Source organism: Carettochelys insculpta, chromosome 15, assembly GCF_033958435.1.
Source record: "Carettochelys insculpta isolate YL-2023 chromosome 15, ASM3395843v1, whole genome shotgun sequence".
Taxonomy (NCBI): domain Eukaryota; kingdom Metazoa; phylum Chordata; order Testudines; family Carettochelyidae; genus Carettochelys; species Carettochelys insculpta.
The window spans coordinates 12934234-12955771 of NC_134151.1; the positions used below are offsets into that span (position 1 = coordinate 12934234).

General features: G+C 39.7%; 1 protein-coding gene across 1 annotated transcript; it reads right to left on the reverse strand.

Moving 5' to 3' along the window:
• Positions 1-2033: 2033 nt before the first annotated feature.
• IL12B (interleukin 12B) lies at positions 2034-13091 on the reverse strand. The gene is made up of 7 exons (XM_075009933.1): positions 13077-13091; positions 11492-11573; positions 8965-9249; positions 7947-8067; positions 6783-7003; positions 4528-4667; positions 2034-2156 (listed from the first exon to the last, which is right to left on the reverse strand). Exons 2-7 carry the CDS (start codon positions 11571-11573, stop codon positions 2034-2036), a joined length of 972 nt encoding a protein of 323 aa, XP_074866034.1. The 5' UTR covers positions 13077-13091.
• Between the last annotated feature and the right edge of the window lie 8447 nt (positions 13092-21538).

Below are 21538 nucleotides of genomic sequence, written 5' to 3' on the forward strand. Positions count from 1 at the left end.
TAGCAGTACTCTTTAAAACGGAACACATGATCTGATCATTTGGTGCCTGATCCCATGCCAAATGAAGTCATTGCCTCCTGTCAAGGTTGGATCAGGCCCTCAGGTTACAACTCTGACAGTGTTAGCTTCATTCCGCAAAAAACACCCACTCCCCACCCAAAAAACCCCAAAACATTTATCATTTCTCCAGCTGAAAACCAACGTGATGCAAGAGAACATGTAATGCAACTGACTAAATGCAGGAGCTAACATTAAAAGGACTGTTATTTTTTTTAATTTTTCTTAGCAGTTAAAATATTTGCCATCAGTTTGGATGCTGTATATAGATATGAAATATACACACTGCTTCATGCAGCAAATGAATTCCATGCTAAAGCATTTTTTAATTTAAAAACACCAGTAGATTTTATAAATAATAAATATTTATATAACAAAAACAATCCGTGCAACGTCAACTTCTTTGTAAATTAACACGCTGAAATATTCAGCTGAGAAATACCATCATCTGACATAGCAACATTTTGTATTAAGCAAATAAATAAATACATAAATACATAAATAAATAGATACATTATTGTAATTTGTAGAAAAATATAGATACAATATTATCGTATGTAGAAAAGCAAAATAGCTGACAGTATTTCAATATAAAAATTTATAAAGATAAATGTTAATTTGACCTGGTGTGTGCCATAGTTACCCTTTAAATATTTGGAACATAAAAGAAGCAGACTGATCATTATGGTCGTATTAATCTAGTACAAAAAATCTGTGTCCCAGTTTCCTAATAATGTTCCGATGCAGTTTTTCCTCCTACTCACATTAAACTTCTTGTCTTTTTTCTGTTTCTTTTTCTTCTTGGGGGCTTTCCTTCAGCCATTTCCCTGAAATCTCTTAATGATTACTACAAAGAAGATTGAGACAAAAATCATGTTAACATTCCCCAGACATATGTTTTCATTTCTCTTCCCATTAAATTTATGCCAGTCTGGCTAAGCTGCTACAATGCCACACTCCCAGTTCTGCACACCACACAGAGCCAGGATTTCAAAGATGCTGAATGATGCAGGTAGATGCATACTAGGATTTTTCATTGCACTTAACTAGGCAAGGCACTTATCTCCCATTAATGTCACTGGTTTTAAAGAAATTTAGGCAACTAATTGATTTTGGTGGTGGTGACATTTTTAGAAGGATCTACCAGTATCTCAAAGTGCCTAATTACATGACCAGTATAATTGGATGTATTTAATTTCAATGGGGTTAGTCATGTGACCAAAGTTGAAAAGGTTCTTATATGCTATGTTTTTCAAAGAATATTTTTAAGGACTTTTTCCCATTTTTTCTGAGCCTGCTTCATTTGTCCATAGAGGAAGCTATCGTTCTCACCTTTGTGTCCTCTCGTAGAAAAGTCAACAGTGATGACTTCCATTTTGAGCACAAAAAGGGTAGTATCTGTGAGACATAATTAGAACTCGAATCCCCCCCCATGCAAGAAATTTCACTTCAGAGTATCCCTAGTACTTGTACTACTGGAAGACTCTCCACCCTTGAGTCCAAAATAACTAGATTGAGGCAGCATGCGTCTGCCTCTCACCAGTTCACTTTAGAAATATGACTTGGTCCTAAGTCCACCAGTGCAGTCTCTTACAGCTGTAATATAGAACAGTCACTAGAGGGAGACAAAAGATCAATATTCTGGTAGCATGGTTTACATTAGCAGCCATATGCTTAGATACTTCATTGATGGGCGCGACAAACACTAACTAGGCAGAGAGCACTTTTAACCATCAGCCAGTGAACCTTGACACATGCTTCCTGTCTGGTGTAGATTAATTCTAAATATTTCTCCAAGACTTTTGGAGGAAGAGACTGATACATTCATGAAGACTCCTGTTCCCTTCAAGATATTTCAAAATACAGCAGTAGTAAGGGATAATAAAAACTAACATTTGGCAAAAATAAGACACATAGTCTCACTTCCCCCCACATAGCCAAAAGTCACTTCTGCTTCTGTCATAAAAGGTGCAGCTTTACCTGCAGAGTGTCCAGTCACTCCAAGATGAATTGTAATATCTGTCTCTGGCCCGAACATAGATCTTGTCCAGCTGGCTTGTCTTTGGCAAGTGAATGAACTTTTCATCAGTATCATACGACTGTGAACAAAAACACAATCCGTTCAACTGGTTGTCAGAAGTTAAGCAGAATTTAAGCAAATATCAAAATTAAATCAATCTAGTTAATATTGTTAGAAAAAGGAAAATGTGCTCATATGAGTTATTGCTGCTGCACCAAAGCAAAGAGGAAGCTTCTACAGAAAGGAAAATTTTACAAGTAGAATCAAACTGATCTGAAATACCCTGGTGTCTCCTTATCTAGTATGATTTCCATTGGTGGACATGCTATAAAAAGCACTTGTAAAGCTAGCATGCACTATAATATTTTAATGAGGTCTCCTCTCAGTGCCAAATACCGTTACCAAGGAGATGGCTCCATCTGCTGGCATGCACTTTCTTCATTTTTTAATTGACAGAGTGATCTTGTAACGTTAGGTCTGTTGTTGAATTGGAATAAGTTTCATATAAGTTGTTTAATTTTCTATTGTAAGCTTTGGCGAATGTCAGTCAGAATGTGGGAATAAGAGCAGGCATAGCGTAGACCAATAGCCCTGGCCCCACATGGATTTTATCTTGTTATTAATCTGTGTTCTTCGGGATCTATTGTAAATAATGTTAATGGAAATGTGCAAATGGGCCATCAGTTTACTTACCACTCATTTTAATTTTAATGGTCATTTTTCATTTATCTGAATATTTTATATAATTGGATTTTATTTAACACCTCTCCATTAAAGATTTGTATATATTTCCTGATGAATTACTCTTAAGTGCATACATAACTAAAAGTGCATGTCACTTTTTTATTTTATTGTATAGTGAATCCGTGTTTATATTAAAAAAAACTATCAGAAGAAAGGAATGGGAGTCAGAAAGTAGGTGGTTCTTTTCCTAGCTCTGCTGCTGATTTCTGGTATTACACTATGGTCAATTTGCCACATTGTTGTTGTTTAACCTATGCAGGTGCATTACCAGTGGGAACCTATCTATTTTTTGCCTTCTGAAAAATTAGTGTGAGAGCTTGGCTCCACCACCAAGAGATAGATGCTACGATGATTGATTCACTAGGATTGATTTAGCAGGCCTATTAAAGGCATGCTAAATCAACCAGAGATCTCTTTACCATCAGTTCTGGAACACCACCAGAACGAGAAGCCTAACATAACTGAAAGAGAGAGTTTCACCCAGCACCATGTAGATACCACAATAAATTGATCTAAGCTATGTTTAATTGACCTTACTTAATAATGGGCTGCTGGAAATTGGGAAGCCATTGGTACCGACTACCGCATCCTCCAGCCTCTTGGGTAGTGCGAGAACATGAGTCATTCATTTTTGTACTCTATTAGCAAGAGCTCTTCTCTGCAAATCTAAACTGTATATATGCAACCAAGCTACACGTGACTTAGTACAGCAGAAATTAGTCTGTCTTTACACTTAGTGTAGGACAATGTTGTGGTTTTTCCCTAGTTCATGATCTATAAAGCCTAATAATCCTGAGTCAGCAGATACTTTTTTTTTCATGCTAACATGTCTGTGCAATGCTGGGCAGATGTTCTTTTTCATTCCATCCACCATTTCACTGCCAAGATGTGCTCTTCTCCAGTAGTGGATGCTAGACAATTTACCTTGGCAGAATCTTGAAATGGCACACTTCCTTTGGCTGTGTCTCATAGTCAGAAAGGCACATGACTCAGGTAAAGAGCAAAGACATGATGCAAAGTATTATGATTATGATCAGAGAGAGGACATAACAGAGTAGACTTCGATGGTGTTCATTGGAAAATATGTCAATAGTAGATTAATTGGTTGATTTTAAGTGAGCATAGAGACCTCAACTAGGCTAGAGCTCCAGAGACAGTGCACAGATGTATAGTTTACAAGAGACCTTGCCACAAAGATCTTAAAATTTAACAGCTGGATGAAGTAAACTGTTAGCTGAGCAGGAAGAGTGAAAGGGGAAAATATAACAGAGATAACAGGGTGACTTAGAGATTTATTTTATAACAACTTCTAAGCCACAAGAAAATTACTGAGATTGGTAATTAAATGCCATTAAGATGTTTCAGTGGAAATACATCACTAAGTACTAATTATATCCTACATTAACCCAGTACTTTTCATTGCAGTGGGTCCCAAAGCACTATCCAAACTACAATCTTCCAGTCCTACTCAGACAAAGTTTCTTACTGTGATCACTAGGTAATTTGAATTAGAATAATAGGACTGGACTAAATACATACAGGAATCACTGAACCTGCTGTTGAAATATTGAGACTGACCAGTTTTCACTGTGTTTCAACTCATGTTAGTTGAAAGCTACTGTGTCAACAAACAGAGATGGGGTCAAGGTCTTAAAAAAACTGCATCATACATGCAAAGAGTAATAAGGGCTCCCAGTTACAAATACCTTATATTTTGTGGGGGTTGATTTTTCAGCATTCACCATAAATGTCAAAGGGAAATAAGACTCTGGTATGCTCCATGTTTGGGGGTATTTCCAAGTTACTGTGCCGTTTTTGACCACGCATTCAGGTTCGTCAGGTTTTACTTCAAGAGAAAATAAGGATGTCATTGGCATTTATAAGATCCATAGCATCAGCTGTTTGTGCTTTATTTGTACCAATTACTAAAGTAAACAGCTAATAGTCACAGAGGCTGCTGAACTCTCTTTTATGTTCAAATTCACACATTAACCGGGATGGGACTTTTCTCGGTCATTATAGGGGCTCTTATGCATACTTGGTTTTATCTAATTTTTGACCTCCCCCCCGCAGCCCGTTCTGCTCTCTGATTTGCTCACCTTGATAATATTTTTCTGCTTTGTCAACCTTGGTTACTATTTTTGGTTCTCTGTGCCTTAAATATTGAGTTTGTTCTGGCATTGCTATGGTCTGAAGAAGTGGGTTTGTCCTATGAAGTCTCATCACCTAATAAATTATTTTGTTAGTCTTTAAAGTGCTACTGGACTGGTTTTTGTTTACCTAATAGTTAATTAGGCCGAGAGAGTGCTTGAGGGTTCAAGACTATATTGTACCCTCCTGTGGAAGTTTGACCATGTTCACAGAGCAACCCTTATTAGACCCTTCAAGGATGATGACCTCTAGAGGGCTGCAGAAGGCAAAGGGAAAGGAGCCAGCTGCAAACCCTGTTGACCTTGACAATGCACAGGGAAGGACAGTGTTAACCTGGCAGACTGTCTGCTTCTCCAGCTTGCTGGCCAACTTCCCTTTCCTTCATGGCAGCACAATGACCTCAGCAGCAACTTTCCCATTAATCTGCTTATTCTTGAGTGCTTGAGATCCCCCTCTCCTTTGGGGTGGTGATATGCAGATGTCCTAGTGTTATAGGGACAGTCCCAATATTTGGAGCTTTGTCTGTAATAGGCACCTGTTCCTTCCCATCCCTATCCTGATTTTTCACACTTCCTATCTGGTCCCTTGAATCAGAGTGGCTACCTGGGGTTTGTACTGTTCCAAGCACTCATGCAGCTATTCACTTGAAAATGTTAACTTTTCTGAAGGAAGCCTGCCTCAGAGTCTGATTACTCATTGAACAGGCTAGAGGCACCTTGTGAAATCTACGAGAGGAGTATATGCCACAGAGCTCTTGCTTCTCCACTTCCTTAACCAAGTACTAACTTTTGTTTCTGTTGGTGGGTGGTTTTGGAGAGGGGTGGGAAGAGCCACGGCACAGGTTGGACCTTTAGGGGAAAGAAGTGCAGAGGAGATGGGAAGAGGTACTGCATGGATGGGACCCTGAAGAGAAGAGGCCAAGCAGGGCTGAGACCTCAGTGCAGCTCAGTTCAGGTACTGATGGCTCCATCACTTCTCAGGAGCTTCCTGCTGTGGCAGCACTCCTTATGTGGTGAGTCAGCATGCCTCCAAAGGGCAGTGCACCAACATTGGCATTTCTTGTCTTATTAGGGTAGGCCTACACAGCAAAGTTATGTTGAAATAATGACTGTTATTCTGAAATAACTATCCTAGTGTCTACAAAAACACAACCACTATTTCAAAATACTTTCAAAATAGCAGTTGACTTATTTCAAAATTGGTAAACCTCAGTCTATGAGGAATAGCACCTACTTTGAAACAGGTGCTGTTAAGACAGGGAATAGAGCCTATTTTGAAATAAGCCACAGTGCGTCCACTGGCTGTATTTCAAAAGAAGCTCTATGAGTGTAGACAATATATTTTGAAATAGCTAAAGTGCTAATCTGAAATGCATTTTTGTGTGTAGCAGCATGATGTTGAAATAAGATATTATGGAATAGCTCTTACAGAATACCTTATTTCAAAATGAAGCTGCTGTGTAGACATAATTAGTCTCCCAAACTACTTATACCTCCTGATCATACTGTGGTTCATGGCTGCCAAACATCCCCTATTTTTTGAATGGGTGCTGGAGCCAGGGAACACCCATGGAGTTGATGCCCAGGCCTCCACTGCTTCCTGATTTCTGCCAAGTTTTACTCTCCTTTGCTCCAGAAAGGAGGAGGGAAACTATAGGCCTGGAATGCAGTCATAATGTCCAGTGCATTAATCCCTCTCAGCCTTCAGGTGAGGTCAGAGGCACACTGCTGTCACCCATTCACTCAGGATCATGGAAGTCTCTACAAACTTTATACACTCAGCAACAAAAGCCGATTTCTGACCCACTCACTGATATCTCGGATGAAGAAGCTACTGGTGCAGTTGTCATACTGTGTTTCATCAATGACTTCCAGGAACATCTCAATGGGCTGGTGTTCCTCAGCAAATGGGCAGTAATCGGTTTTCTGACAGCTGACTATGTACGTTGTCTCTTCTGTCTGAGAGCCGACCATGTGTGTTGTCTTCACAGGCTTTCCACAGATTACATTTCCAGAAACGTCCTCTTGAGTTCTGAATTCAAGGCAGAGTGATGGAAATGCTGAAGAGCTCTGAATAAAATGTTGCTTATGGATGCTTCAAATGACACTTTCTCATTAGAAAAGGTAATGTTGCTGTATCAGAAATAGCATGTCTCTGAGCATGACTCCCACGTTAATGGGAGTTCAGGTCATAGAGTAAAGACAGTGTGTGTCATTCACTTCCTTAATGCCACTGTTTATTGGCTAGAGTGGCCTAACTTCACTCCTCAGCCCCTCTCGAAACCCAGCTCATGGAAACAAGTTAAATTGAGTATGTTTCCATATGATATACCACCACCCAGCGTTACCAGAATTTGAGTGTACTTTTGGATCCAGCAAATTATGCTTTGAAGTTATTTCCTCTTTTAACAAATAAAAATAACACTATGCCAGAGCACTCACTGCTTGGCTGGCAGGAGGTGTAGGTGATAGGAAATCCCCAAGAGGTTTTCCTCACAGTATTACCTTCAGGTCCTACAGAACATTTCCTTGAGAGGCAGAATGCTATGGGCCTATCGAGTTTGGCCTCCCAACCACATTGAACAAGTATATCTGGAGAGACGGACCCTGCAAGATTATGTCTGGTTGAAATTCCTCTCTTTCTTGCCTGTGGTTCTACTGCCTGAGTCACACTGTCGCTCCAGTACAGCTTCTGCCGAGAAGATCCAATGGGACTTCTTACACTTCTAAGCTATATTAATGCATGACCAGATTTCTATTCAGTAGTTTTCCAGTCCTACAAGGGACTATCCCCATGGGAGATGTCCAATGTGCTGATCCACCTCTCAAATTGTGGAAGTGGTCTTCCCCCTGCCCAGTTCATGCGGTAGGCAAAAAAAATCTGTCTTTGTGGTATCCCTTCCACATGCTGACAAAAAGGGGTATTCCGGACTTATTATCTTAGTGAAGAGATTGAGGAAAGTACAAGCTCTTACCCTTTTTGATTTTTGATTGTGAACTGCACATTTGGACTCTCATTTTCTGTCTTCCATGAGCATATGAAAATCCCTGAGTAATTCTTTGCCTCACATTTTAAAAATGTCATGTTGTTTGGCTCTAGATTGGAAGAAAGAGGAAAATTTGATTTTCTAAAAATAATTGTTTGACCAGTAAAACAATAACTCTGCAAACTCCTGCTGACAGATTTTGACCCCATTCCCAGAAAAACAATGCACAATATACAGGTCAGGTGAATGACAGCTAGAAGTTTGTTGGTGTCCAGAAGTAACCCACAGCAATTAGGTTGCCATACTTCTTCTCAGAGTTCATTCACTTCTTTTATAAGTTTTACTTTCTAGGGTATTTGCCAACAATTGAAAAAGCAAACCCCATATTTTCAACAACATACTTTTCTCTGATTCCTCATGAGATTTTTCACCATGCTGTTCATGACACTTTTCAAACATGGCTTTATAGTGCTGAGGGTAGGAATCCTGACTACAAATGAAATGATTTCTGACAATAGAAAGACAATAAAATATCTTTCTCTGGGAGAGGTACACAGGGGAAGAACTGTCTTTCCCCCACATGCTGTGAAGCTGCTCCCCATTTGATGCTCCAGCCTACTGGAGTGTGTAGTCTTAGCATTCTTCCACTACCTCACTGCATATCAGAAGGGTCCAAAGATTCTCATATTCTTATGGTCCCAGCTCATTCGTTCTGACAGCATATAAGACCCCTATACACAGCTGGACTCCCCAGTGCCTGCTCCTGCCTTGCACATCAGATCTGCCTGATTCTACTGCAGGGGAGGACCACTTCTGCACCCATGTAGAAGAAGGCATTATTTACCCCTTAGTGCCTGAACTACACTTTGAAGATAGACTAGCCGAACAACTATTGTCTAACTCATTAGTCATTCACTGTGCTTCCTTTCAGTGAGTTCCTCTTTCCTTTGTGATGTTATGGCATTTATTGCACATGGAAATAACATCACATTGTTCCATTACTTACCTTTAAAGCTTTTTAGCATCCCCTTAGAAATTTGCCCACTTGAGTATTTTTTTGTGATAAGGAAAAAATAGTAACTTAAAATCTCTTGGGTATCACTTTTCTGACAGGTGTAGTTGCCAGCATCTGGAAATTCCTTTATTGAAATTGTTAGGTTCTTGCCAGTTCCAATTCTTTCCTCATCCTTCATCCACTCAACAGCTGTAGCTTGGTCTTCAGGTACATTGCAGGTGAGCTCAACTTCTTCAGGTGGTGCCTCCTCAGTCCATTCTATCTCTATGACATAAACTATGGGGAAATAAATGATGGTTATTAATCATGATTAAAGTGCCAGCAAAATAAAACTACAACTTAGGCCCAGTCCTGCTCTACTTGAAACTACTGTCAAAATACCACTGGCCTGGATAACAACAGTCAGGCCCCATTGTCTTTTGGCAAGATTCCCAGGTTTTCAACATAAAGTGTATACAAAACTTCTTGAGCAATCAGTGTTATTTTTCATGTCAGAAGTAATTTTCACTCTATGGCCTCAGAGAACTTGTTGCATTTGCAGCCCTGCAAAGCAGGAAGTATCATTATCCTCATTTCACAGAGAGGAAAGTCAAGGCAGAGAGGTCCAGCCATTTCCCCCTACATATGCTTAACCTTAAGCATATAAGTAGTGCCACTGGCTCAAAACATGACTACACAGGTGCTCACGTTAAGAACATGGTTAAAATGATTTCCACAATCCATGTTTAAACCCCAGAGTCCAAACCCTGAACACTTTACCTCTGCAAGGAGCCCCATTGACCTCAGTGGGACTCCTCTAAGAGTAAGAACAACTGAATCTCAGTCTTTGCTCACAGAATGAGGGTTAAAGTGCCTCTCTAGCATTGTGCTCTTCTGCTGGAGAGATCTCTGCAGAGTGAGAGATATGGGATTGAGCAGAGGGCAAGTGAGCAAAGAGAAAGCCAGGAAAATGCAGTGCCTCCTCCGAAAGCCCAACAACATGATCCTGCATTAATTTTTCCTGCAGAAAATCTGTCTGCTCTTACAGCATGGCCACAGTGAAGTGGTTGCTGGAAGACAGATGATCCTAGAGCAGAGGTACAGGTCCACCAATATGCAGTCATGACTCTCTGAATACTCTCAAGTCACCCTATGGGATCCTTTGTTCCAGACTGGGAGAAACTCCCCTTCATCAAATAATTTAGGAAAGCTTCATTAAGCATTCTTTGTGGCTTTTTTTCTTCCTTTAAGCCTTCTCTTGCAGGATTTTTTCAGGTGATGGGGGCAGCAATTAAGGTCAAAGATAAATAAAATCTTAAATTCCTATAGCTAATCAGGAGTAGGATGAAGGTAGAACTGAAGAATCTACTTCATTCTTGCTAGGGTCAACAGCCTCCATCTGCACTTTCACTGACAGCAGACCCCCAAATACAGCCATTGCCCCAAGTTACCATTCTATCTGACACATGAGCCCCAGTTTTCATTAGTGTCCTCTGAGTTTGTGTGTTTCCTTCTGTGTGAGTACATTTACTCGATACTTAGGAAGCATTGCAATTGTACTTGGAAGTGTTCTGTCCAGGTTAGAAGGAAACATCAATTCCAGAAATGAGCTAAGAAAGCTTTTCAGCAAGAGATTTCACTACCAAAAGGATGGCTTTAAATCAAATTACATTGCTAACAACAGGTCGCTGAATTTCATCACATCGGACAACGGAGACTGCTTATTAAATTCATGCACATACTTATGTGTGAATCTAGGGCTTTCCAGTCTGCCTGTGGGTATCAGGAAGCATGGACACAAAGAAATGCCAGAGAGGTACTACAAGACATAAATGTGTACTTTCTATGCGGTGGCAGATATGCTTGTAGTTTCAAGTGCCACTAATATTTCTTAGGGACACACAGCATATTCTTATAACCCAAAGCTACCAGCACAAGTGGTTGAAATATTCATTACAAATAATATTCCTTCAATATTCAAGATCATCTTCTGTCCTGAGAAGTCCCACTGATGTCAATGGGGACACATGTGCTATTCAGCATAAGGGGATCGAATATGACCTTTGGAATTTAACTCTTTTCTGGAGTGTAAATACATTGTTAATTGATTCTGCATTTCTTTGAACATCTTAGACGAAAAATTCTCAGGACCTGGGTTTTTTTTTTTAATAAAAAGAAATGTTCAGTTTGACTATTTGCTATTCATTACTTGTTTGTGGGTTGTCACCTAAGTCACAAGATGCTGTTGCTGCTTTCTGGTTGCATGACTGAAACTCTTGAAACGGGAGAACAGTGAATAGGGAATAAGGCAGTTTCTAATATGAATTCTGAGATGAATAATCATGTTGCTAAAATTCATGAAACTTTTGGGACTCCTGAATCTTTTCACGAACACCCAGCAATTATCTTATGAAAACTCAAGGCACTCATCCCGTGAATTACAGCTAATCGAATTCTGCTTTTATTCACAAACATGTTTTAGTACCTTTGTTTTAACTATTCAACTAGTGTCAGTTTTCAGCAAATACAGACTGCTTACCGTTCTCCCTGAGTTTCCACTTTGCTTCCAGAGGGATTGCAATAGAAAACAAGGAAAGTAGGGCAAAGAGTAGATGAGACATCTGCAGTAGGTAGAGAAAAGAATAATTAATAAGCCTGCTTGAAAGAAGGATTGTCACTAGTATTATTGATTGAGCTCTGCTAGTGCACTCAGTGCTGGGCAAGCACTATGAGTAAGACACAATGCATGCCACAAGGAGCTTACAGCCAGGAGGACCCCAATTTTTAGCATATTTAGAACATACACAACTACGTCTTAGTTATGCCGTAATCTCTACTCACAAGAGAAGTTCCACTGAAACTGATGGAAGTCCTTGCAGAAATAAAGTGAATAGAATTTAAAGCCAATGAGGCTGCTTATGTGCTTAAAACTAAGCATACACTGAAGAATTTTGCTAGACCGGTATTGCCTTCAGCGCTTGGGTAACATTCCTATTGAAGTTGAAGACACATAATTTTTAGTAACTATATTTGAAAAAGTGGCCAGAACACAAGGGTGATTGAAACACCTTAAATATACTCTTATGCACTGTGTTTTTAATAGACAGGGTGAAAGTAATACAAAACTATAGTTCTGAACTCTGGACTTTTAAATTTTCACCTACAGCATCCATGCTATTCACACTTCCACTGGTCTGAACTAGGTGGCAGTATAGACAAAGGTCTCGGTTCTTCCATTGGTACCCATTGCGTTTAAGAGTGGTTGAAATTTTTCCATCAAAGCGATTTCATTTTTTAGGTAACCAGGTCCTTAACTTAACTAAATTTCTCATGATATGAGTCTAACTTTTGTGGAAATTTTTGAATTTTTGTCAAAAAAAAAAAAAAGAAAAAAGAAAAGCAAACCCCTAAAACCACAGTTTTCCCCGGTTTCAGCAGAGAAATTTTTGGGTTTGGTGCTTTTGATGAATATTCAAAATTTGCCATGGAAAACCTTTTTCTTCCATTTTCATCTCAATTTTCATCAGAAAGAAAAACCCATTGTCTGATCAGCTCCAACCACAATATGAGTACCTCCCCTGTGATTAGGTATATATGAACAACACATGGATATCTTACTCCAATTTACATCAACTGGCCTACACTTTCACTGACTATCTTAATTAAGGATCTGGCTATATTTGTGTCATTCATATACAAAAACATAAATATTGGTAATATATCATTCATATTTCAATTCTATTATCTGCAAACCTTTAAACTATACAGTATATACACATTTCAGTATGCATAGATATATAAAACAGCTGCCTTCAGAAAAATGTAATAACAACTAGAGCTATTTAAATATACTTTCTTGGTTATACCTCAGCAAGAATAACGAGGAGTCCTGTGGCACCTTAAACACTATCAAATCTTTGTTAAAGGCTAAGGTGCCTCTCATGACACCTCTCTGAAATATAGTAAGAAGGTAAACTAAAAATCTTTTTTTTTGGTGGCGGGGGGAGCAGTTGGTGGACATTGATGTATTTTATATAACTAATATCTTTTAACTTCATATATTACTGGCTCTCAGAGGCCCCTTTGTAGAGCTATTCTATCACAGAGCAATAAGGATTTCTTACCTTTTCCAGTGTAGCTTGTTAGGGGATGCTGCTGGAAGTGGCGGTTCTCTGGATCTGACAGCAGCTAGGTGCTGGCTGCCTTTATATTTGTAAACTCTGAAAGTAAAGAGATACTTTGTTTCACCGCAATACCACAGAATTGCAACATAAGCAGTGAGTTCCTTTTTTACATAGTGGTAGTGTTATAGCAAGAAAATAAGAAAAAGTTTGGGAGTCCCAGGTAATCTTCAAAGAGGAAATGGGATTATTTCGATGACCTTTATTCCATGCCTCAGCATTTCCTTTCCTGCTCTCATTCTCTCTCTGTCTTTCTGATACAGTCTGGTTGTTGTAATGGGAAAAATGCACAGTAAATAAACTCCCAGTGTTGTTTGACCTGGAATTTTGCATGTTATGAAAGAGAGATAAAGTTAACATGCTTAATCTTTTGTTCGCTGTTAACTATAGGAAGGATGTGAACAATCTGAAATTAAAGCTACACTACCAAAACAAATTCAAAATCTGAACGATCAGAATATTTAGAAACATGGGAACCAGAACACACGTCATTTAAGGTAAAAAGAAAAAAACTTTCTTTTTTTGGTTACCTTAAAAATGAATAAGTGATATATAGACAATATACTCACAGGGATTTATTTTTGTTATTTTTGTGGTTATTATTACATCTAGGCCATGTCTACACTAGCCAAAAACTTCAAAATGGCCATGCAAATGGCCATTTTGAAGTTTATTAATGAAGCGCTGAAATACATATTCAGCGCCTCATTAGCATGCGGGTGGCTGCGGCACTTAGAAATTGACATGGCTCGCCACCATATGGCTCGTCCAGATGGGGCTCCTTTTCGAAAGGACCCCGGCTACTTCGAAGTCCCCTTATTCCCATCTTCTCATAGGAAGAAGGGGACTTCGAAGTAGGCAGGGTCCTTTCAAAAAGGTGCCCCATCTGGACGAGCCACGCGGCGGCGAGCCACGTCAATTTCCAAGTGCCGCAGCCGCCCGCATGCTAATGAGGCGCTGAATATGTATTTCAGCGCTTCAGTAATAAACTTCAAAATGGCCATTTGCAAGGCCTGCTTCCCAGCTTGCTTAACTATCATATACTTTTTGCAGTCTCCCTTAGGTATTGTACCTAAAGACCTTCCAGTCTAACAAGCTGGAACCTAGCCTGCTTGTGTATTTTGGGGCACTAGCCAAATAGTAATAATAATAATAATGAATAGTAATAGTAAATGTGCATATGTACATTTCAGTGTGTATAATACATACATGCTCTAAGTTAATTCAAAATACAGGACAAACGGTAAAATATAAAGACCAAGGTGTATGTCAAGAATTCTGGATTACAAATATGAAGAAAAGATACAAGTGTGTGGAACTTCCATGCCTAGATAGTTTTCTCTGATCCATCAGAGTGGAATTTTCAAACCATAGCCACTGTGAAAATATCTCTTGATGTCAGTCTGTTTTTCCATTATGATCTCATATATTCTTAAGGGGAAATTTAGAGGACAGCATTTGGTCCCACCGTTTTATTCCACTTCCTCTGTGGCACTGAAAGAAAGAGAGAGAGAGAGAGAGAGAGATAGGTGGAAGCTGTAAGTCAGTCTGTTTTGCTTTCCAGTACAGCACTGTAGAAGCCCTGCAAAAATATGGCCATTCTGCAACTAGGAATTGTGATGTTACTGGATTGTTAAACCATTTCTGCGACCACTGTATTAAGCTGGCACCAAATCTTGTGCCAAGTGAGGTGTCTGAAAGTTGGTAATGCTCTGAATCTGTCTATGCTACTTACAGATCTGTGCAATGTTTGTATGTAAAGTTATAGATATTAGCTTATACCCAAACTAGAAATATTTTAGTGCTGAGATTCACAATAGGAGGCAGGATTACCTCCCCAATCAGGATGATAGACTAAACAACAAAGACTCAGACATCAAATACGTACCTCAGGAATTTAGGACTTGTCATCTGGGATGCAGCCTATAGCAAAGTACCACAGCAAACAACCTTGTCAGGTGACCCTGCATTTCTTATGGAAGAAGAAAGGAGTTTTTCTCTCCAGACAGCAAGCTTAAGATGGCCCTGGCAGTGGTCATCTTAGACTCCATAACTTCATGAATTAAGCCTATGTGAACGGGGGTCCCATACTTCATGGAGTGTGTTTTTAGAGACTTTCAAGGAATCTGCATATAACACTGCTGGCCTGCATCAACAGCTGTAATTGATGTATGTAATGTATCACTTTAACAATTTTACTCTCTCACCCCAATCTTTCTTTCATTGTTAATAAACCTTTAGATTTTAGATTCTAAAGGATTGGCACAGTGTGCTGTTTTGGGTAAGATCCAAGTATATATTGACCTGGGAATGTGGCTGGACCCTTCAGAGCCTGGAGAATCTGTGTGGATATGGTGAAATAAATTTTATTAACCTCTCACCTGAGTAAAGGAGGTTGATGGTTTTGGGCATTAGGAGCAGCTGGCGAATCTGTGGGGCTGGCAAAGGTACATTTGTGGCTGGTTTGATTTGCTTTAGTGAGAAGAAAATCAAAGCCTGGTCTGTAAGTGGTCCAGTTTTAAGCAAATTTACCCTGGGTTGGCTCTCTTAGCTGTTCCCAGAACCCCCATCCCGTAATATTACAGGAATATTCTGAACGCATCCCTTTCTATTCAAAATAATCAGCTGACTGGATAATGATCTCTGTTGTCTAATTCCTCATGGGGTGAAGAAGGCAAAGACCTAAAGGGCCAGGAAAAAGTTTATGCAAGATGATTAAACACCCTACCAGAAAAAGAGCCATGTGAAGGTGAACAGGGAAATAGGTGGTCATTAGAAAGGTGCTACATGCTTTCTTTTTGGTACGTTTCCCTCAGTGACACAAGATTTCTTTCGCACTCTTCTTTTACATATAATTTCCATTTTTATTAATGCTTGACTTCTCAGGTGACTTTGATTTTTTAATATATCAACCTAATATTGGATTATAACTCTCCCAACACCAACAAAATAATGCTTTAAACGCATCTATTCTATCTCTCAGCCATCTGCTAACATGCTGACAATAGTTCCGCTATATTTTTGAATATTTGGTCTTAGAAACACAATTCAGAACAGAAATGTGGATTGACACTTGCCTCATGATAAAATTTTGTTTTCTGAATATCTCTATGCAAACACACAGGTGTGGCGATAAACATGCCTCCCCACTCTCAGTCTCTTCCTTCTATATTCACACGCTGAGGCATGTGAAAACAGCAGAATCACTAGGGTTCCTCTTCTGGAATTTCCTTGAATAACTGGGTATGGGTGCACTGCAAACAACTACAGGATTCATGCCAAATATCCCTTTTAGTCTAAATACATCAGTGAGGAAAAAAGGAAGTACTGTCCTTTTAAATAATTTATGAAACACTATTTTCTCCCTTCTATCAGGAAGTAATGCTTAGCATAATGCATCATTGAACTTCTGTGAAATATGACATTATTTAACTAAGGTCAAACCTTTAAAAAAACATCTAATGAGAGTAAAGACTAAAATAGTCAGCATATCCTACATATGCATTGGCCTTTTCCTACCAAAGGACCAAAAATTGCTTCATGAAGAACAAATTAAAAGTTAAGCTGAATTGTAGAATTGTAGCATAGAGGTCCCAGTGAACATCATGACAACGCTGAAAGCTGAATACTGTGTCTACATGTAGTAAGAGATAATCCCCCTTCCAAGTAAATTACTCTGTAAACAAACAATAATGGGAGAGAGGAAGTATTAGTAGCTGTATTTTGTGAATAGGAACTGAGGAAAAGAGTACAAGTTTTGAAATCTCTTAAGAGACTTAGGAGCCAAGTTCTATTTTCAAAAGTTACCTTTGCACTTGAGAGACTAAATCTTATTGGCAGTAAATGGTACTGAGGCTCCTAAGTCAATTAAACACTTTTGGAAATTATTTGCTAAGTGATTTGTTCAAGGTCCCACAAGCAATATGTGGCAAAGATGGAGACTGGACTCAGATCTCCTGGGACCTGAGTTTTAGTGATAATACCAATCTTCTTATGTTGGAAGGCACATGAAACCTCCATGTCTATTGAATGCTTTTCTTTCATCTGAACATCAGTTAGCAACTTCCTGGATAAGGAATTCAGTTTCTTACTATATCTTTCAGTGATTTTCATTATCATTTGATAAATATATGTTGCACTATTCACCTTGGTTCTCAGTTCTGAGTACTTTGTGTGGCTTGTATACTATTATGAATTTCATCCATCACCCTATGGGTTCCCTAATTTCAGAGATGTAACATGACAAGCATTTTAAATCAACAGTTAAAAATTATTTAAATCAGCATATGCACGTAAACAACCACATGAAAGCTTGGAAGAAAAGGTCATAACAGTAGACAAAACTGTCTCAATAACAAGGGAAAGACGAAGAGAATGAGGATCAACCAGTTCAACAACACCACCATCACACTGGGAGGGGATGACCTTGAAGATGCGGAGCAGTTTACCTACTTGGGGAGTATTATGGGCATAGATGGGTGAACAGGTAAGAATATTAGTGCCAGGATAGGGAAAACAACAGCTGCATTCAAAACTCTCTGTTCCATATGGAATTCACAAATAACACCTGCAAAGATGAAACTGCGGATCTTCAACACAAATGTGAAGAGTGTGCTCTTGTATGCATACAAGACCTGGCATACTAAAAAGTCTTCAACTCACAAGCTACAGACATTCATAAACAGATGCCTGGGGTACATCCTTCACATCAAATGTCAAGACTTCAGTACAAATGAACAGCTTTGGAACAGAGCAGGACAAGAACCAATTGACATGGAAATCAAGAGAAGAAAGTGGAGATGGGTAGGCCACACTCTCAGAAAACCATCATCCAGCATAGTCCATCAAGGTCTCACATGGAACCTGCAAGGAAAATGCAAAAGAGGAAGACCACAGGCAATGTGGAGATGGTCTCCTGAGACTGAAGGACAACAACTGTGGTGCTTCTGGGGCCAGCTAGAAGTTTTGTCCCAAGACAGAGTGAAGTGGAGGAGACTTGTAGATGACCTATGCTCCACACAGAGTAAAAGGGTTCAATAGTAGTCGCACATAAACAACAAAAAGGAAGAAAAAATACCATTTAAACTAAAAGTACCAGGGAAAAACCCAGAAGGATCAAGCAGTAATTTCTTGTTTCTGTTCACTCTAAAGAGCAGTGAGCATGACTTCTTTTAACAGGGGACAGCAGTAGGATAGGATTATGCAGGAACAAATAGTTTGTTGAACAACCTCAACAACTGATCCTATATTCAGGGAAATAGGTGCAAACAATAGTATTTGTATAAACATTTTTCTGTAAATCACAGGAATTCAAGCTGATTTAAGAGTACCAGTAGGCCCTGGAAACAGTAGATTTTAGTCACACTGACATGTAATGGAATCACATAACCTTTTAGAATCCTGAATCATGTCATGCAACAGAGGACTGGAGGAAATGTTTGTGGCTATTCCAGATCTTCCTGGGAGTGAGCGAAGTAGTAGGCTGTACTAGTGGAATCTGTAATATTTGAAGTACAAAATGAAGGACACACTACTAGACATAATCATTCAGAAAGGTTAAGGATATTTTAATCCATACAAAACTGTCAATTGAAAAAGGCACATGTTTCAAGAAACCAGCTGTTGTGCCACACGAGACCAATGATTTCAATGTAACAGAGTTATGCAGTGTGGATCAGTCATTTTAATGTAGACAGTTCACAGACTAGGTGAGTTAGAAACAAGAAGGGCACTTTCTATGGGTTGGGAATTCCTTCAATGCTGCTTCAACAAAGCTGAGAAGCCACATGGACAGGTTGTAAAGAAAGACATGCTCAGCCCTTCTTGCACAAAAAGGTGACTATTGTGATGGGAATTGCAGGGAAGGGGATGAAGAATGGCTTTGAATGCCATAAATCACATTGGCAGTGGCAATTTGCTGAGACTTCTGTTAGAAGAAAGAGTTTCTGAGAAATCGAAGATGTTTTAACACTCATGTTGTGGAAGTATATTATTCATTTTAAACTCATCTTCTATCACCAAACTTTCTAAAACTTCAGGTGACTTTCTAAGGAGATAGATATCACTGCAATAACTGTTTGCTGATAAATAACAAGTTAGATCTGGCTTTGTGACTATTAATAGTTTGAATGTCAATATTTAACAATTGTCAACACTTAACATTTTCTCTGTCCTCTTATCTTGGGCAAAAGAGAACCTTAACTCATAATAGCTACGTCTACAAGTGAATGCTACATCGAAATAGCTTATTTCGATGTTGCGACATCGAAATAAGCTATTTCGATGAATAGCATGTACACGTCCTCCAGGGCTGGTGCTGTCAACGTTCAACGTCAACGTTGGGCAGCACTACATCGAAGTAGGTGCTACAGGGGAGCATCTACACGCCAAAGCGGCCCACATCAAAATAAGGGTGCCAGGAACAGCTGCAGACAGGGTCACAGGGTGGACTAGCACTTCCGGGGCAACAGCAAGCCGCTCCCTTAAAGGGCCCCTCCCAGACACACTTGCACTAAACAACACAAGATCCACAGAGCCGACAACTGGTTGCAGACCCTGTGCATGCAGCATGGATCCCCAGCTGCAGCAGCAGCAGCAGCCAGAAGCCCTGGGCTAAGGGCTGCTGCACACGGTGACCATAGAGCCCTGCAGGGGCTGGAGAGAGCGTCTCTCAACCCCTCAGCTGATGGCCGCCATGGCGGACCCCGCTATTTCGATGTTGCGGGACGCAGATTGTCTACACGTGACCTACTTCGACGTTCAACGTTGAAGTAGGGTGCTATTCCCATCTCCTGTTGGGGATCGCGACTTCAACGTCTCGCCGCCTTACGTCGATTTCAACTTCAAAATAGCGCCGCCATGTGTAGACGTGGCGGGCGCTATTTCGAAGTTGGCACAGCTACTTCGAAGTAGCCGGCTTGTGAAGACACGGCTAATATGAAAGAGCTAGTCAGGAGAAGCCAGCAACCTCAAGCCCATTGGATTCTTTTGATAAGTTTGTCAGAATAAATCCTCACTTATTCCACACATTGGATCTTATTTGTCACCAAGAGCGCACAAGACCTCATCATGGTTTATCTGAGCACCCTCAAATTCCCTTATTTCTTAGTTTTTCAATAAACTTTAGTACCTTATTTCTTATAATGATGTGGATTAAAGCAACTGAATATTTTTAAAAAGTGACCATGTTGTATGCAGATTCAAGAGAAATCAGATCTTGTGAAAGCAGAGGTGGATCTTCCTACTTGGAAAAGGAGTTTCTTCGTCAAGTGTAGTCGACAGGCAAGTGTGTGTTACTGCCTGATTTTACCCTGTAATGAGTGACACTAGCAAAATGGTAAAGTTTCAAAGATATATGCATAAATGCATGGTTTTTCTAGATATTTTTTGATTTATAAAATTCAATTGGTAATCTCATAAGATTTCTTGTTTTGCCTGCTTCTGCTATTGGAAATATCAAAGTACTCCAGGAAAGCACAAAAACTGGTACTTAATTTTAAAGATGAGAAGTCTAATGGAAGTCATTGGAAATATTTGCCTGTTAAAAATTAAGTTTGTGCTTCATTATTTTCTAGGAGGGATTCATTACAGCTATGTTTACATTAGCATGATTGTTGGAACAAAGTCTGGACACCGTGTATGAAGCAAACAGGAGGGTTTATTACACAAAATGCTGGTGGAGTGACACTTCACCCATCAGGACTCAGTGAAGCACTGCCAGACAATAGATTATTGTTATATGTTATTATCATATTATATATTATTATAATATAGATTATTATTATAGATTATTGATGGGCGGGGGGGAAACTACAACATGGGTGTCACCCACGCCTGGATAGGTTCTGGTAGCAAGACGAAATGAGCACAGTAAGCCAAGAATCTAAAAAGGTTACAGAGTATCCCTGCCTGTAGCTTATCTCTAGTACAGGTGGTTTCCTCTACATGTTAAACAAAACAGATATACAACGATGAGTTCATGTCAAGATAGGATAGAAGATGTGGTGATGCCTCCACACTGGTGCATCTGGGGGGTGGGCATTATCTAGAAGATTTAAAGCACAAGACATTAACAGCACTAACAATTGGTTTCCACATGCAGGGCCTCTCCTTGGAATGTAGTTGCTGAGGCAGCTATTCCTCCCTTCAGACTTAAGGCCCTTCCTGCCTGAGCTGGGATGTCCTTCTCTGAGTCTTGTGAGAGAGATGAGGGAGTAGGGGCCCAGCAAGGTATCTTTCCACTCATGCCAGCTGGGTTTCTATATTACAGGCCTACTCCAGACTTTAAGAATTGAATGGGGGTCTTTAGCACAAGCCATGGCCTGCCTGAGGAATGTTCACCCTACAGTGATCTGTCAACAGGAGTTACTGTTGGAGGATACCTTCTGAAAAAATGTCTGTCAACA

Excerpts from the sequence above, each read along its gene's own strand:
- IL12B (XM_075009933.1), bottom strand. The coding sequence starts at position 11,573 with ATGTCTCATCTACTCTTTGCCCTACTTTCCTTGTTTTCTATTGCAATC. Across the intron at positions 9,250-11,491 it reads GTGGAAACTCAGGGAGAACG|TTTATGTCATAGAGATAGAA; the intron begins GTAAGCAGTCTG and ends ATTTCCCCATAG. Across the intron at positions 2,157-4,527 it reads CAACCCCCACAAAATATAAG|TCGTATGATACTGATGAAAA; the intron begins GTATTTGTAACT and ends TTTTGTTCACAG.